General features: G+C 59.7%; 1 protein-coding gene across 2 annotated transcripts; it reads right to left on the bottom strand.

Moving 5' to 3' along the window:
* Nucleotides 1-104: 104 nt before the first annotated feature.
* On the bottom strand, nt 105-15,261 carry PRPF31 (pre-mRNA processing factor 31). Of its 2 annotated transcripts, XM_031038084.2 has the most exons (15): nt 15,139-15,195; nt 14,099-14,185; nt 12,722-12,906; nt 12,560-12,620; nt 10,250-10,333; nt 9,569-9,666; nt 8,582-8,688; nt 6,992-7,161; nt 5,033-5,190; nt 3,674-3,763; nt 2,581-2,708; nt 2,428-2,500; nt 1,862-1,990; nt 1,669-1,767; nt 105-506 (listed from the first exon to the last, which is right to left on the bottom strand). In XM_031038084.2, exons 3-15 carry the CDS (start codon nt 12,896-12,898, stop codon nt 381-383), a joined length of 1,500 nt encoding a protein of 499 aa, XP_030893944.1. In that variant the 5' UTR covers nt 12,899-12,906; nt 14,099-14,185; nt 15,139-15,195; the 3' UTR covers nt 105-380. The 2 variants fall into 2 exon arrangements, with proteins under 2 accessions (XP_030893944.1, XP_006742479.1); XM_006742416.3 differs by lacking the exon at nt 14,099-14,185 and having other exon boundaries at nt 15,139-15,261.
* Nucleotides 15,262-16,112: the final 851 nt, after the last annotated feature.

Here is a 16,112-nt window from a genome sequence, read left to right as displayed (position 1 = left end):
AGGGAAGAGAAAGGCCAGGGATGGGCCCAGACACCACCTGGATCTGTGCCCCCATACCCCACAGCTCAGTCACACATGTGTTTGGCAAATAACCACTCCCCAGGAACAGAACCTGATAATGTGCTTTTAATGGCACTTTTTCCAAAAGTATCTCCCTTCCTAGTTAAAATACAAAAGATGAGGCATGGTGAAGACTGGCTCTGCCCCCCTGCAATGGGGAGCGATCTTGGTGCTTGGGGGGCTGGGCCTCCTCCCGAGCCTCCCCGGACAGTCCTGGCACCAGGCTGAGGACGGAACCTCCCAGCCCTATCCTGACCCCGATCCCTTCAGAAGGGTGGGGCCTGTGCAGCTTCAGGGGCAGCCGCCCAGGGCGCAGTGCCTCAGGTGGACATGATGCCGCTCTTCTCGCCCTTGACTTTGAGGAACTCGGCCATGCTGGAGAAATACTTCTGGTTGGCCTCAGCCACCTTCTTCTCGGCTGCTTGCGGGTTCACAATTTCCAGGCCCTGGGCAGGTGAGGGAGGTGATGAGGGGGTGGGGAGATGGGCTGGCCCCTGACAAGGCCCCCCACCCAAGTAAGAGAAGTGTGAAATGTCCAGGAGACCCTTCTCAATGGTCCTCGGGCTCCAGGTAGACATGAGAACAGTTTACCAGTCACCAAACCACCCCCACCCCAAACCTGGGGAGATTCTGACTCTGGGGGTCTGAGATGGGGGAAGAGTGGGGAGGACCTAAGCATCTGAATTTTTAACAAGTCCTCCAGGTGATTTTAAAAACAGCAATGTTTCAGAACAGCCAACCAAGGAAACCAAGTCACAGAGCTAAGTGGCTCGCCTGCGGCCCTAGTGCAAACCATATCAACCCTCTGGTGACACAGGGACCAGCTCTGGGGGCCCCACACTGGCTGGCACCATTGCCAGTATCTTCCACGGGTAATTCTCACCTCCTCGCTGAGGCCTCCCTGGGCGGCTCCAACCCAACACCTCACTCCCTCTCCCCCTTCCCTCCCTGCACTTTGCACTCTCCGGCAGGCGCTCTACCATACCTATCTGACCCCGCCACGCCATGAGCTCCGTGAGAGCAAGGCTTACTGTTCGTGCCTGGGGCTCTATCCCCGGCGCCTGCAGCAGCGCTCGGCACTCGGGGGCTCAGTACACCCTCGCTGACAGAGCAAATGAGTTCAGTTACTCGGCACGATGCCGTGGGACACGCTGGCCCTCTTGTGTGGGTGAGCCGAGGTGGACAGGTGCGGTGGCTCCATCCGGTGCCTCGGTGGCTGGGTCCCAGCCAGCTAGCTATGAACTTCCTTACGTGGAGCCCTGAGGTGGCCCCCACCACCTAGCACCTAGGGTGGGCTGAGCCGGCTCGAGGTCACAGGGAGGAAGTGGTCACCTGCAGTCCCAGCCCAATCCTAAAGCCAGCTGTGCTTGCAGGCACGACGGTTTCCCTTCTGCCCCACGAGCCTGAGCACCAGGAACCACGCTCTGCCTTCCAGGGGCATCCCTGATACACTGTCCACAACAGCCCCGTGAGGAGCTCCGTCATGTGCCCGCTTCCCAGGCTAAGAAGCTGGAGCCCAGGGAGAGGAAGGGGCTCGCCCAGGGCCACGCAGAGAGCTGGGAGCGGAGCCAGCGCAGAACCGGGCCTCCCGACTCCAGCGCACAGTACCTGGAGTGGGGTGAAGGCCACACTGGAGGCGGTCCCCGAGGAGCGGTCACGGATGGTGGACTTCCCGCCGTACACCACACTCTGCTTCTGCAGCGTCCGCTGTGGGGGGAGGCGGGGACGGGATGTCTGGGCTGGGCCCGGGCTCTCCCAGCAGAGCTCCCTCACCCCCGGCCCCACCCAGCCAGGCCCATACCTGCAGCGTCTTGGAGATCCTGGCTTTGGTGGCCTCGTTCACCTGAGTCTGCCGCACACGCCCGCTCCCCGATTTGCCCAGATGGCCCAGGCTGAAGCCCAGGTCCTCTTGGTAGGCGTCCTCCTCAATCTGGTGGGAGGGAAGGTATCCCAGAGTTGGCCACCGTCCATCAGCCAGATGCCCAGGCATTCACCCGATTCAGGTGCCTGCTGGGCCCGGTGAGGAGCGCAGGCCTGTTACCGCTCCCTGAGCTTACAGCTGAGAGGGGCTGCGTGTGGGTCTGTGTGTGTGCGGGGCCAACAACCAAAACTGGGCTCGCTGACGAAAGGACATTTGAGTTAGTTCTCGCAGGACCGCAGGATGATGCTCAGACAGTGAGACTGGCAGAGGTGAAGCCTGGGGAAGGGCGTGTACAGGACGGCAAGGCTGGGGAGGGATGGGGCCAGCACTGAGTGCTACGCTGGTCCCTTTGGGGTGCACGGATGTGGGGGAGAGACTGGAGGTGGGTGGTGCCCCAGCACAGAGAAGAAGAAATGCGAAAGGGGCCTCAGGGTTAAGGGCGTAACCTCTCCGAAGCTCATGCGGTTGGCCTGCTTCCGGATCTCGGTCAGTCCCAGGCGCTCCTTCATCTTGCGGTACCTGGGGATGGGCGCCGGGGGTCAGCTGGGGGCAGGAGCCCCTCCCTTCCCTTCCCAAGCCCGCCGGCCCCCAGGGCCCACCTGCGGCCGCCTCGCTTCTTGCGCTGTCCGTCGAGGGGGGCAGGCAGTGGCTTCACCTGCTTCACAGGCGGCGGCTCCTGCCACTTGTCAAACTTCCGCTCGATCTCATCCTTCAGTTCATAGCCCACCTGGGGAGGGCAGGAGGGTCCCCTCAGGGCCCTGCCTGGCCATCAGCCTGAGCGCAGCGCCTGTCCCCAGGCCTGGGGGGCCTATCCTCTGTCAGGGTTTAGTCCCACCTCAGACTCAGACCTCTCCCTGCACCCCTCACATAACTGTCTCCCTGACGGAGGATGCGAGCAGCCCCCCAAATGCAACAGGGCCAAACCCAATGCCTGCGTCTCCTCCCCAACCTTCGGCCTTGGCCTGCACAGGTGGGCAGAGGGGGTCACCTGGGAGCCTCACCTCTGTGGTCTCGGCCCCACCAGGCTCTTCCTTCAGGAAAGACCCCAAATCAGCCCCCCTCAGCACCTCTGCTGCACCAAGGTCTCTCCAGGGCACACAGGCTCTGCATGACCTGCCCCGTCCCACGGCCTCCTCTCCCTAGCTTGCTGTGTGCCAGGCTCAGGGCCTTTGCGCTGGCCATTTCCTCTTCCTGGGACTCTTCCCCCAAGCACTCACTTGACCTGCTTGCTAGCTTCACTTGGGTGCACGCTAAACCGTCACCTTTTCAGAGAAGCCCCCCTGATGTCCTGGTTAAACCAGCACCCTCCCTCCCTCGCCAGCCCAGCACCGTCTGACCCTACCTCAGCATTTACGTAGCACCCCTGGACACACCACAGATGTCTCGTCTCACCGCCCCCGCCTCCCCTGCCAGAACGTGAATGCCACAGAGGCAGGGCTTCGGTCTGAGTGGCTCACAGCTGTCCCCCCAGCACCCTAACCAGTGGTCGAGAGAGAGGAAGAGGAAGAAAGAGAGAGAGAGACGAAGCCCTGAACGCTGTGCCAGGCTGGGTGTCTGGACGCCAATAGACGAGATAGAAAACACACCCACTTTCATGGATCAAGGCTGCCAAGAAGACAGAGGTAAACTGAACAATGACAAGGCTGGTAGAGGAGACAGACCCACACAGACGGACGCCTGCCCACGCCTCACCTTCCCTTCCGTGCTCTCGTGGAAACTGTCCACGCGAGCTGCCAGCGTGCACTTGGCGGCCACCAGCCGGGCCGCTTTCCGCCGGAGATCCTGAAGCAGCAGAGAGGGGGCAGAGTCCATAGGAGGCTTCCTTGGCCAGCACCGAGCATTCCCCAAACTGCAGCCGCCACCGGCTCACTTTCTGCCGGTCAGCGGCTCACCATTCCCACTACGTGTTACCGCAATAGTGTGTTACGGCAACAGACCATCACTGTCACGGTTTTCTTTCCACCAGCTTATTAACAACTCGAACCCGTTTGCGCAGAGAGATGCATTACTGCAGGTGGAACACCATCACGTGCCAAAAACAATCATTAAGATAGAAAACATCCATCTGTGTTTCAGAAAGGACGGTGGCCCACGTTCTGAGACACACCAAGACGGTACACGTAACCCCCAGCCCCACATCTAACTGATAACGATAACGAAGTTAGCAGTGACTGCATGTAACCTTGCCCTAAGAGGTCCGCCCTCGGCCCTCACCCCCCGGGTGGTGATCTCTGCTGGCCTGGGGGGCCTCGGACAAGGCAGAGACCAACCATGGGGTTGAGGGTGGGGGTCTTTGGGTTACAGGGTCTCAACGTGGAGCCCAGATCAGCCACCTGGGCTACCTGGTCACATCTGCACAACTGAGCCCCAGTGCAGACTCTGAACTTCGAGGCTCAGCTGGGCTTCCCTGGGGGCGGGTCCCCCTGCAGGCTGTCACGTATGGAGGCCACGAGTGATGTGTCCTGACAGGGAGAGGAGGACTGGAACAGCAGTGGCTGGCAACTCTGGCCCCTGCCCCACACACTTCCTTCCGTGGCTGATGTGAGTCTGTCCTTTCACAACGACACACCATAACCTGAGTGGGTCAGCTTGGAGTCTGTACGTCCCTCTAGTGGGTTACTGAACCTGAGAATGGTTTGGGGACTCCTGCACTTGTAAGCTAATGCTGACGTCACTTGTTACGTACAAGTGAGACCTGAAAGAGTTTCACATATAGGAATCCTAATCTTAATCCAACCCCATGAAGCAGATCCCATTCTCCCCGCTTTACAGACAGGGACACTGAGGCACAGAGCTCCCGCCTCCTGCCCAGTTGTCAAGTGCAGCTCTAGAACCCCAACCCCAGCACATGTGCTCCAGGGTCCTTGTTCCGATGCCCCACGTGACCCTGTTCTCTGAGCTCCTGACCACGGTCATTAGCTAGGACCAATGGGAACTGAGGCACAGAGGGGGCTACTTGCTCTCTGGACAAGGCTGCGCCTGGCTCGGCAGAAGGCTCCACGGGGAGCCACGTGCCAGGTACGGGGGTGGGGGTGGGGGGCGACGACTCACCGGGGGCAGCGACTGCACAATGTCGCTGTGGTAGATGTAACCGGTGTGGGGCAGCACAGACGTGGACGAGAAGCCGGACAGCGTCTTTCGCTGGGCCCCAAGCAGCATGATGTTGCAGGCAGGCATCTTGGAAAGGTTGGTCAGGCCCCCAGCCACCCCTGCAACAGGAGGGAGGGAGGGAAGGAAGGAGGGACAGAGGGAGGATGTCAAGAGCAGCCCAGGGTGTTTGCCTGGGGGCTCACTGCGTGCTGTGTGTCTCTGTGTGAATTTCTGGTTGAATTCCTGAGCTGGCCCTGCCCCAGAGGGCTGACGAATCCCGTTTCGGAGGGAGGATTCAGAGGCGGCTCAGAGAGGTGAAACCACCTGCCTGAGGACACACAGCGAGGAGACGACCCAACAGGAACGTGTCCCCCGAGTCTGCAGAGCCACACGGCCCCTGCTCTGTGCGTCTCACACCAGCTGCCTCCACAGCGGGGACGCCCTGAGGACGGGGCTGCCGTCAGTCACCGCTGGGCTCGCGTGAGCACGTCTGCAGGCCCGGGGAAGAGGGGCTGCAGGTAAAAAGGCCTCTCTGATGGGGGTCTGCTGTGCGCCAGGCCCTGCGCTGGGACTAGGTCTACTGTTTCATCAAACACACACCTCCCGCACAGGCACCGCAACCCGTGTGCGAGAACGGCCCCCACACACTGACATCACAATCCCCGCAACCTGCGACCCTCTGCAGATGTGGACACGCGAAGGATCTTGAGACGGGGTAAGTGCAAGAGAAAGGGGAGTCACAGGGAGGTGAGACAGGAGACTTTAAGTTGGGGGATGCAGGCGGCCTCTGGGAGCTGGAGAAGGCCAGAACGGATTCCTTCCTAGAAGCTCCGTAAATATAAAGGAACGCAGGAACTGGCCGACACCCTGATTTCAGCCCAGCAGTCTCAGGACAGTAGCAAAGCCCTATCACCACTGGGGAAACCGAGGCACACGACGTCACCTGCCCAAAGACGTGAGGTCAGTGAGGGGGGAAGGAAGACCCACACTTGAGATTATCTTGCCCTGAAACCACTGCTTTTTTCTACCCTGCAACTCTGCACGCACCTGCCACCCAGGGCTGTGCTGGGGCCTGGACTGGATCTCCCGCCATTCCTACGTCGGAGCCCTACCCCCCAGGACCGCAGAACGGGACTGTGTTGGGAAATGGGCCTTGAAAGAGGTGATTAAAGTGGAAGGACGTCATCGGAGGGGCCCTGATCCAGTACGACCGGTGTCCTCGTAAGAAGAGATGAGGCCACAGACGGCCACCTACAAGCCAAGGAGAGAGGCCTCTGCGGGGCCCAGCCTGCTGACCGGCTGCTCCCGGACTCCCAGCCTCCAGGACTGTGTGACAGTGAACCTCAGTGTCTAAGTCCCCTGCTGCCCGCCGCCCGTCTGTGGTACTTGGTTAGGGCAGCCCGAACAACCCAGCACAGCTGGTTCATCGAACTCCCCCGAAGAGTCTCTCGGCTGAAGGGGCGAGGAGCCCAAGAGGGCGCTGAGACTGCAGGGGGTGGAGGAGGAGGGCCCACCCTCAGTCCTAACGCATCGTCAGGACTGCAGCCCCCATCTCGCGGATGAGACGCGGTCCTGAGAGCCGACGCTGCTGGGGCCAGCAGCCCAGGCGTCTGCGCAGAGCTGGGAGCTGCCGGGACGTGCTGGCCAAGCGGGGCCAGGCTCTCCAGCAGCCGTGCTACCTCCCTCTCCAGCCTGTCCAGTCCAGCCCGGCTCAGGGCTACCATCCCGTCCCTGTGCTGCAGGAAAAGCAGGGTGGCTGACCTCTGTGACCTCCAGGAGGGAGGACGGGGCGAGGGCAAGGGGGACAGGGTGCTGGGGCCCTGGGCCAAAGGCTCCGTCTTAGACAGGAGGGATGAGGCTTCCCCAAGGGCGCCCTATCCAAGGACGGCCCTCTGTCCCCACTCTGCCCCCGGGCCTCACCCATGATCTTGGCGGCCGTGGACGCCCCGATGATGATGGAGAGGTTGGGCGCGATGAAGGACATCCGAGACTCCACGTACTCGTAGATGCGGTGCTTGGAGGCGTTCAGCTCTAGCGCCATGTCGCAGGCCTCCTCCAGCCGCTCCAGCCCCTCCTCCGACAGCTGCTGCCTGCAGTGGGGAAGGATGTGAAGGGGTATGGGTCGGACGCCGGCCCCTCCGGCGTAGACTCTCTGACCAGCACGGAAGCCCATGTCCCCCCAGCTGTGTGCACGTCCGTATACACGTGTGTCCCATCGGCCCTGAGGCCTGGAAGCGAGGGCTGTGGGAATCCTAGTTCTGGGTGGGCACGGCGCTTGCCGCCTGGACTGGGGCCTTGCCTGCCCACGCCGGTCTCTGCCAGGTGCGAGCTGGCGTCGAAGCCTTTGCCCATGTGCCCCCGTCAGCACCTCCTCATCCTTCAGGTCTCAGCCTTGCCGGCCACCGAGGCCCACTGTCACCAGCTGCGACCAACTGTGCCTATTTATGGCCTCTCCATGTCCCGCCCCCTTCTGGTGCAGGACCAGCTGGCCCTGGAGGGACCCACACTCGTCTGACTCTCAGCAGCATGGAAGATGCTGGGCAAGTACTTGTGGCCTGAAGCCGCAAAGGGGGATGTTATCACTGTCGTTTTACAGAGGGGGGACCCGAGGGCCAGATGGTGAAGGGGACTGGCCTGAAGCCACAGTGCTGGTAACCAAACCCAGCCATGCCCCTCCCTCCTTCACCCCATCTGCGCTGTAAGGCGCACAGAGGAGGGATCACGGGGCCGGCCGGAGGCCCCTGCAACCAAAGCCCAGTGGGCTGATGCTCAAGGCTGCCCCCAGCAGGGGCAAGCTAAGAGCCCACTTGTGGTCCCACTACAGAGCTTGGTCCCTGCCTGAGGCTGAGTCGTCACCTCCTCCAGGAAGCCACCTGGCCCAGTAGGACAGGTGCCCCTCCTCTTGCGCTCCATGCCCCTCGGCACCCCGCCTGCACTCCAACACTCGCCCTCCAGCCTTCGACCTGTGTGTGCACCTGCTTCCTCCCAGATGGGAGCTTGGGCAGGGCAGGGCAGGGCAGGCAGACTCTGCTTTGCTGAGTTCTCTAATCTGCCCTCAGAACAGTGCCTGGTGTTGGTCAGCATTTACTCGATGAACAGAATAGCAGCCCAAGGGAGGTCTCCACTCCACAGGACTTTGCTCTGGGGTTACAGACATTCCTTCCTCTTAGGCACAGATACCAGAGGGAAAGGTGCAGACCAAGGGGCCAACATGAAGTCCCTGCCTTCGCAGACATTTTCATTCCAGTGAGGGACAACACGCCAGAGAAAAACGCTTCCGCTACAGGTCTGCCCTCTGCCTCACCGCTCCTGCCTACAGGCTCCTCACTGACTGAGCATCCTGGGCCCAGCACGGTGCCTGGCTTACAGCAGGCCCTTATCACACACGTGTGGAACAGAAATGAACTGTCCTCCTGAGACGGACACCTGGGCCATGGGGACCCCAAGATCCTCATCTGCAATTAGATGGGCCCGAGAGGGCCCCAGTGACTTCTCCCCCTGTGCACACACCCCTGCGTGGTGGAGGCGGTCACGCTGACGACCATGATGGTGGCGTTGGTCAGGATCTGCTGGAGGTTCTCGTTGTTCTTGCACTTGTCCAGGCTGTTACCCAGCTCCTGGGGGCAAGAAGGCAAGAGAGGGGAGGCACAGAGACTCGGGGACAGCTGACGTCTGTACACAGGGTGCCCGCCTCCTCCCAGTGCTGGGGACTTCACCGCTCAGAGCATCGGCAGCATCTGCCCTGCACGGCTGGTCCAGAACTGGACCCGGGTAGACCCGCTGCCTGCACCAACGCAGGGCGCAAATCTGACCACACCACTTCCCTGCGAGTACGCCCCCTGCCACCATCCTCGCCTCCTGGCCTCACCAGGAGACTCCTCACTACTGTCCCCACCCTCACTAGCACCTGACCCTCTCATGACTTTCCCAGAAGGCCCAAAGCCTTGGAGGTCACATGGGACCCAAACTCATCAACTTTGCCCCTCACTTCCTCCTTTCTGAACACACCAGGGCTGGTGACCATCTCAGGGTCTCGATACTCATGACTTCTTCCCCCAAATCTCTGCACGGCTGCCCCTGCGTCAACCTTCAGATCTCGACTCAAATGCCACCCGGTCCAACCACTGTTAGCGGCATGAGGGACCCCCTCATCTCCCTCCCTGCTTTCTCGGCCTCGAGCAGCCCCCAGCCCCTCCTGGGAGACCCATCCAGGGAAGCAGCAGGATCGGAGGTGGGGCAGAAGAGCCCTGAGAACATCCTTTCCAGGCTCCATCCCTTTCTTGCTGGAAAGCCTGGAGCAGCTGAACCACCACTCATCCTCCTCCAGTATCTCCAGGCCTCAAGAGAACAAGGAAGGCAGCTGAGACTCGGGCATCCTCACTCCGGGTCATTCACCTGCTCCCTGCCACCCCCCCACCCCCCCACCCCCGCCGCCTTCACACGAGGGGCCATCAAGGGGACTCGGTTCCTCCCGAGTCCTGACCTCTCTCCACTCACCTTGACTGTGCGGATGTAATCCAGTGCGTTGGGGACCAAGGACTCCAGCTCAGGGAAGCGCTTTGAGTACTTATCCCGGATGAACTTATGGATGATGTCTAAGGCACACGGGGAGAACAGATATCTGATGAGTGGGCAGGCAGACTCTGCTGGCTGTCCCCAGCACCCATCTCCCCTTCCTCTTTTAGTAACCGAACCCCTTTAGTAACTGAACCCCAATCAGCTGGGCTCATAGACATGCAGCAAAAAAGCTGTGTTTCCCTGCTGCCCGTACGGCTGGATGTGGCCACGTGAGTTTGTTCTGGTCTACGAGATGTGTTCTCAAGTGACACTTGCAATTTCCAGGTCACTCCCTTAAAGAACTGTGCCCTCCTCTTCTTTCCCGTTTTGCTAGCAGGGATGTGGAGGTGATGACTAGAGGCTGACAGTCACTTTGTACCCTGACACATGCAGCAAGTCACCAAGATAGAAAGCGCCTCATCCAGACTCTCACATTAGAGGAAAGCACTCTTCCTTCTTATTTAAGCCACTCTGTTACAGCAGCTGACCCTGGACTTGAACTAGTATGAGGAGTTTGGGGGAAGGCCAGCGGGATCCTGCCTGTCCCCTCCTTGGGGACGGGGGAGGAGGGTGTGAGGGACACCAGGCAGAGCCGTCTCTGCTCGCCTTCCCAGCACTCACTCAGTTCGTTCTCGATCTCCACGGTCAGGTTGTTCGCATCCACGATGACCCGGTATTCGGGGGCCGCCTCAACTGGTCCCATCACTGTGAGGATGACAAACCAGCCTGGGTGGGTGGGCGTGTGTCTAGGCTCCCACAGCTGGGGGAGTCACGGGGCAGCGGGGTGTGGCTGGAGGGGAGGTGGGCGCCAAGGAGAAAGCCTAGAGGTGGGCTTACATGTCAGCCCACCTGCCATCTCTCTCCCTCCAGGCCAGGCCACATATGACCCCATCTCGCTCCGGGACTAACCCCTCCAGGGGCTCCCCACACCACCGACGCTGAGGGTCAAGCTCCCCAGACGGGAAGCCCCGTGAGGACGGGGACCGCGTATGTCGCCCACAGCTATGCCCCCAGTGCCCAGAACAGCGCCTGGTTGGGTATGTGCCGACTGTCGGGCTCCGCGGTCTGGCCTCTGCACCATCCCAGCCCCACCCTCTCGAGACGCCTCTGTCTTACACAGGCCAGCCAGGAAGGACCGGCTGCAGCGCCCGAGCACTCAGGGCCGCTTCACTCTCCTCTGGGCCTCTGCATACACTGTTCCCCTCCCTGGCACGTCCCTTCCTCACACCTGTTTCTGAAGTTCCTCCCCAGGTTGTAACGATCATGACGACGGCGACGACACTGAGGACGTCATCACAAGCCGTAGGCGCAGCGGCCGACACACAGGACGTACCATGTGGGCCACTGCTCCTGGAGCCTCCCAGGTATTGCCCTGTTTTCCCACAACCACCCAGGGAGGCTGGCATTGCACGAGACCAGTGACGCAGAAAGAGAAACGGAGGCACGTGGCCTGATGCAGACGGCAGAGCTGAGATCTGGCCCCGGGGTCCTCTTTTTTTTTTTTTTTTTAAGATTTTATTTATTTATTTGCGGAGAGAGGGAGAGGAAGAGTACCAGCAGGGGAAGTGGCAGGCAGAGGGAGAAGCGATGTGGGGCTCGATCCCAGGACCCCGAGATCATGACCTGAGCCGAAGGCAGATGCTTAACCATCTGAGCCACCCAGGCGTCCCTGGGGTCCGCATTCTTAACCCCGATGGCTCAAATGTCTCTGTGTCCTGAAGACTCAGAGGCACCTCGGGATCCTTCCCTCCTTTCAGGAGGCTCAGAGGTCTCCTCTGTGCTCCCAAGGCACTCTGGCCACATCCAGTAGACACAGCCGCCACCCAGACTGGAGATGTCCCGTGTCCGCTTCCCCGACCACACACCAGGTGAGATCACGTCTGCCTGAACCCAGAGCCTGACCCGACATCCTCCGTTCCCCACAGCTCTCCCGGTAGAGAAGCTCCCTGGCCTTGTGCTCAAAACCCCACAGGATCTAGCACTTTCTTCTGCCACCTCTGCCACTCCAGAGGTCTGAGGCTTCGCACACACAGCTCCCTCTCCCAGGGCACACGGCCGCTATTCTTGGCCTGGTGTATTCATGCTTCAAAGCCCATTTCAGCAATCAGCTCTTCCCAGCCTCTGAGGCAGGGTCAGCCCCCACCTAGCAGCTCCAGTGTCCCGCGCTCCCCCCACCCAGCAGGTACCGCCCACAACTGTCCAGACCTGGCCTGTCTGCTTCGCCAGACCCCGAGCATTCTGAGCCGAGACCTGAGCGGATTCCCCAGGGCACTCAGTGCCCACACAGGCTTTCCACAGGGCGCCTCACGAAAACTTTAAAGGAAGGAAGGAAGGAAGAGCGGGTCTGCCTGCGACTCTGCTCTGACCACCCTCTGCCAACAAATTCCGGCCCAGAGCTCCACCCTGTCAAGAAGAATGGGTGGCAACAGGAGCGGCCTCCCAGAGCTGGGCTGGGTATTCAAGAGACAACCCAGCATTCCTCAAAGCTGATGATCTGGTAACTGCACATCTTAGGGTTACTCTCCATTTACCAAATGACACCAGGTTTCCGCTCACAGTAGCAACAACTTTCCTTCTTCAGTAAATTGAAGGAAAAGAGTATGCTGAGCTAAAGAAAACATGAAGTAAATAATAAAACAAGTGCTTCACAGATGTGGCAAGACCCTTAACCAGTCACATGAACTCCTGAAGCCTGAGCAGCCTTGGGGTGAGTCCTACCGCGGCTAGCAAGCACTCAGCACAGAGCACGGACTTCAGGGGTGTCAGTTTTACAACATGATGTATTCTCAAGAGAGAAGACTGAGTTGGGATGGAAAAGAAAAAGAGGGCTCTCCAAAAGGCTGAGAGGCAACAGACAGAACTTTCAAAGCTGCAAGCAGCACAAGAGCCCAGGGGCTGGGTGGGCGAGGGGGAGTGGGAGGCGAGAGGTACCTTCTGAAGCCTTGGCCTGCTTGCTGATATACTCCTCAATCTTCATCATGATCTCAGCGAACTGTTCAGGAAAGACAGAGAGTTGGAACTCAGGACTCTTGAGGAAGAAGAGCGACCGCACGCATCACCCCTCCCGGCAGCTTCTCTTTACAGCCCGCTCACCATCTTGCTGTCCCACAGCTTGGCGATGCTCTTGACTGAATCCCCGGAAAGATCCAGCTGCGTCTCCTCCTGCACATCCTCGATTGCTGGCTCCTCTTCTTCCTCCCCATAGCTTCCTCCTTCCTCCTCCTCTGCCGCCTCCTCAAGGTCAGCCAGGAGCTCATCTGCCAGAGACATGCCGAGGCCTATGGGGAGGGAGAGCAGGGTCCCCCCTCGTTAATGAGAGGGGCTTCTCCCCCCAGAAGGGCCTGGTCCTTCTTGGATCGACCCCACAAGCATGCAGGCTCCATGAGGACAGGTGTTTTCACGTGCTTTGTTCTTCAGCCCAACTGTGCCTGGTACGTAATAGGTGCTCAATAACTACCGAATCGCTCCGTGAACAAACCTCCCAGAAGCAGGTGGTCTCCGGTCATAGCTCACACCACTCACCCTTCTCACACTCCCTTTACTGGAAAAGACACAACACGCCCCTCATGCCGCCAAGCCTTAAAAAATTTACATCCTCCCCTCAATGAGATGGGACCTCTCCTCAGATCTTTTTTTGTCCTATAACAGAGACCCCTCCCCAAAATTGTTGAGCCCCAAATGAGTGACAGATAGCCTAAAATACTGATCTCCCCAGCCATGAGGGCAACCAGGCGGGGCCTAAAACACCTAGAGCCCCCAGGCTGATCCCCTCTGGCCATGAGCAGCCTCCTCACATACCTCAGATGCTGGACAAAATGAGTCTTTTCTTTGAGTCCCATGAAGTGGAAAAGAACGAGAAGGACTACTCAGCAAGGTACCATACCATCCTCCCCACGGCTCTTACTTTTCAAAATGAGAAACCCGTCGTCCTCCTTCCTGTTCTTTCCCGTTTTCCGTAAGACAAATCCCCTTCCTCATTTCCTTCCCTTCTACACCACCCTCCCTTGAAGCGTAAAAACAGAGACTTTGGCGCGGGTGATTTGTGGAGTGTAGCACGCTGGGGGCTGGGCAACAGGGAGAGCAGAGAACTCCCGGCCAACGTCAACGCGCAGTTTATGCGCAGCTGCAGACATGCTTTGCAAGTGGGATTGTCGCTTGTACGGTGCCAGGCTTTTTCTTTTCAAGAGAAGAGATTCAGAATCTTTACGCAGAATCTCTCCGTTTCAATGTTTCCTTGTAATTATTCAAATGGATAATTTAAAACTGAGGCTCCCTGCTCAGCGGGGAGCCTGTTTCTCCCTCTCCCTCTGCCCCTGCCCCCTTGTGGTCGCTTGCTCTCGCTCTCAAATAAATGAAGGAAAGAGAGCTTCTCTTGTGCAGAGAAAGTGAAGAGGGTGTCCGTATGAGATCAGTTTCCCCTCACCCCCTCCTCTCTCCCTTGGATGCGATATCCCCTTTGTTCCCACTTACCTGTGTGGTCTCACGTGTGCCTTTCCCTCCCTGAGCAGGGAGGCCGATGCGGGGCTCGATCCCAGGACCCTGGGATCACGACCTGAGCTGAAGGCAGACACTTAACGACTGAGTCACCCAGGCGCCCCTCTTTCCTTACAGAGTATACCCCCCTCCCCATCCATATAAGACTTGGGTATCTCTGCATGTCCTCTCTGTTTCCCCACTCAACTGTCAGCAGACCTGGGCATCACATCTGTCTGTTCACAGCCACGTCCTCATCATCTAGCTCAATGTCTGGCATGTAGTCGGTACTGAAAAATATACCCGCTAAACGAGGGAACGATCTTATCTAATCCCTACGCCGGCCACATCACGCTCTTTCTCCAGGTCTCTGAGTGTATTATTTTCCGTCCCTCAGGCAGGAGCACAAACATAGTTTCTTGCAGCGTGCATCTCCGAGCCCCGGACTAGGCCCTAACCCGCTGTTAATGCATCTTAGGAGCCCTTTCGTTCATCCCAACACTTAAAGACTGCCTGGATTTCTAACATTTGCAAATGCCCGTCTTCCCCGTTAAGCTGACATTTCTGCAAGACCAGGGGCCGTACCCCTTGCTTCCCGGCTCACTATGCCCGCGATGAGCTCGCTCCGAGCCAGCCCGCCGCTCCGGCTGCACCGCCGCCGGGACGCCCGTCGCCCTCCAGTCCTCACACTCCTTCCTCCTGCCCGAGCCCTCCTCAGCCCTCAGTTCCCCTCCCGCGCCCCTCCTGCACACGGGACGCGGCCCGCCACCCCGGTGCGCCCCGCCGCGCCCCGCGCATCCGTGATTACGTGACTACGTGATCACTACCTAACTAAGCCCGTCTCCCCAGGCACCAGGCACAGCGCTGAGCGGGCGGGGACCAGCGCTGGCTCCCGCCACACCGCCACAGCCCTGACGCTGTGGGGCAGAGGACCTTTGCGTAACCAGTCTACCAAGGCTGCCCCTCTCCCTGCACACGCCCGCCCCCGGGCCCGGGAACCCGGCCTCCCGCCCTCCCCTCGACTCCCTCACACGCACCTCTCCCCGCCTCTCACGACGGTTTCTAGGAAAAGTCGCTTCCAAACAGCGGTCGGCGCTCACTGATGACGTCTGAGTCTTGCGCCGGCGTCGCGGCCAAGCCGCGCTCTGATTGGCTCCCGCCCCTCGTCATTCCCGGCCGCCTTTGGAACAACAACTTTATTAGCTCCTGCCGCTATGCGCAGAAGCGGTAAGGAGGAGAGGAGAGGGGACTTGTCGGCCTGCCGGCCTACCAAGGACTAACCCTGCTAAGCGGGGAATCGCCTTAACCAGACGAGAAGGTGCAGAGACGAGAATAAAGACGGGGGCAACTCAGACGACTGGGGAAGGAGTGAGACGAGAAAGCAAGGCCTTTAAGCCGGGCGGGACTCGGGAGGGGAGGGGGAGGGGGTGGGGAGCGAAGCCGGAAGCCGGGAACTACAAGTCCCGAAAGGCTTAGCGGCTAAGTCCCGGATGCCGTGGCGTGAAGCCTGATGGGACAGGTAGTTTTGCGAAGGACTTAACGTAGAGGTTTGCGAGGTTGTACGGCCTGAGACCCGCGGCGCCCGGAGCGGGAGACATGGAACTGGAGCAGAGAGAGGGGTGAGTGGCTTTGGGGAAAACTACCACTCCCAAAAGGCATTGCGGCGCATCACGTATAGCTGTCTGCACTTTTACTTGAGGGCGGGTGGGGAGTGTAGTGCATGCAACTGCTTTCGTTCAGCGCTCTCAGGGACCAGGGTCTGTACTCGGGCATCCTGGGAGAGAAAGCTACGGGTTTGGAGTTCTGGATCTGAGAGATGACGAGGTTGGAGGCCCGGACTCCCGGGTCTGAGTGAGGCGATGGGGGCTTGAATTCCCTGGGATTCTCGGGGAACAAGTCTGGAAGTCTGGACTCCCGGGTCTGATGGAGAAGGGGCTGGGGGTCTGGACTCCCAGGTCTGAGGGAGGAGGGGCTGGGGGTCTGGACTCCTGGGTCTGAGGGAGGAGGGGCT

This window comes from Leptonychotes weddellii, chromosome 16, assembly GCF_054177405.1.
Source record: "Leptonychotes weddellii isolate Sample4059 chromosome 16, ASM5417740v2, whole genome shotgun sequence".
Classification (NCBI taxonomy): Eukaryota; Metazoa; Chordata; class Mammalia; order Carnivora; family Phocidae; genus Leptonychotes; species Leptonychotes weddellii.
The sequence above is the reverse complement of the archived record's forward strand: the minus strand, read 5'-3'. Positions and strand labels throughout refer to the sequence as shown.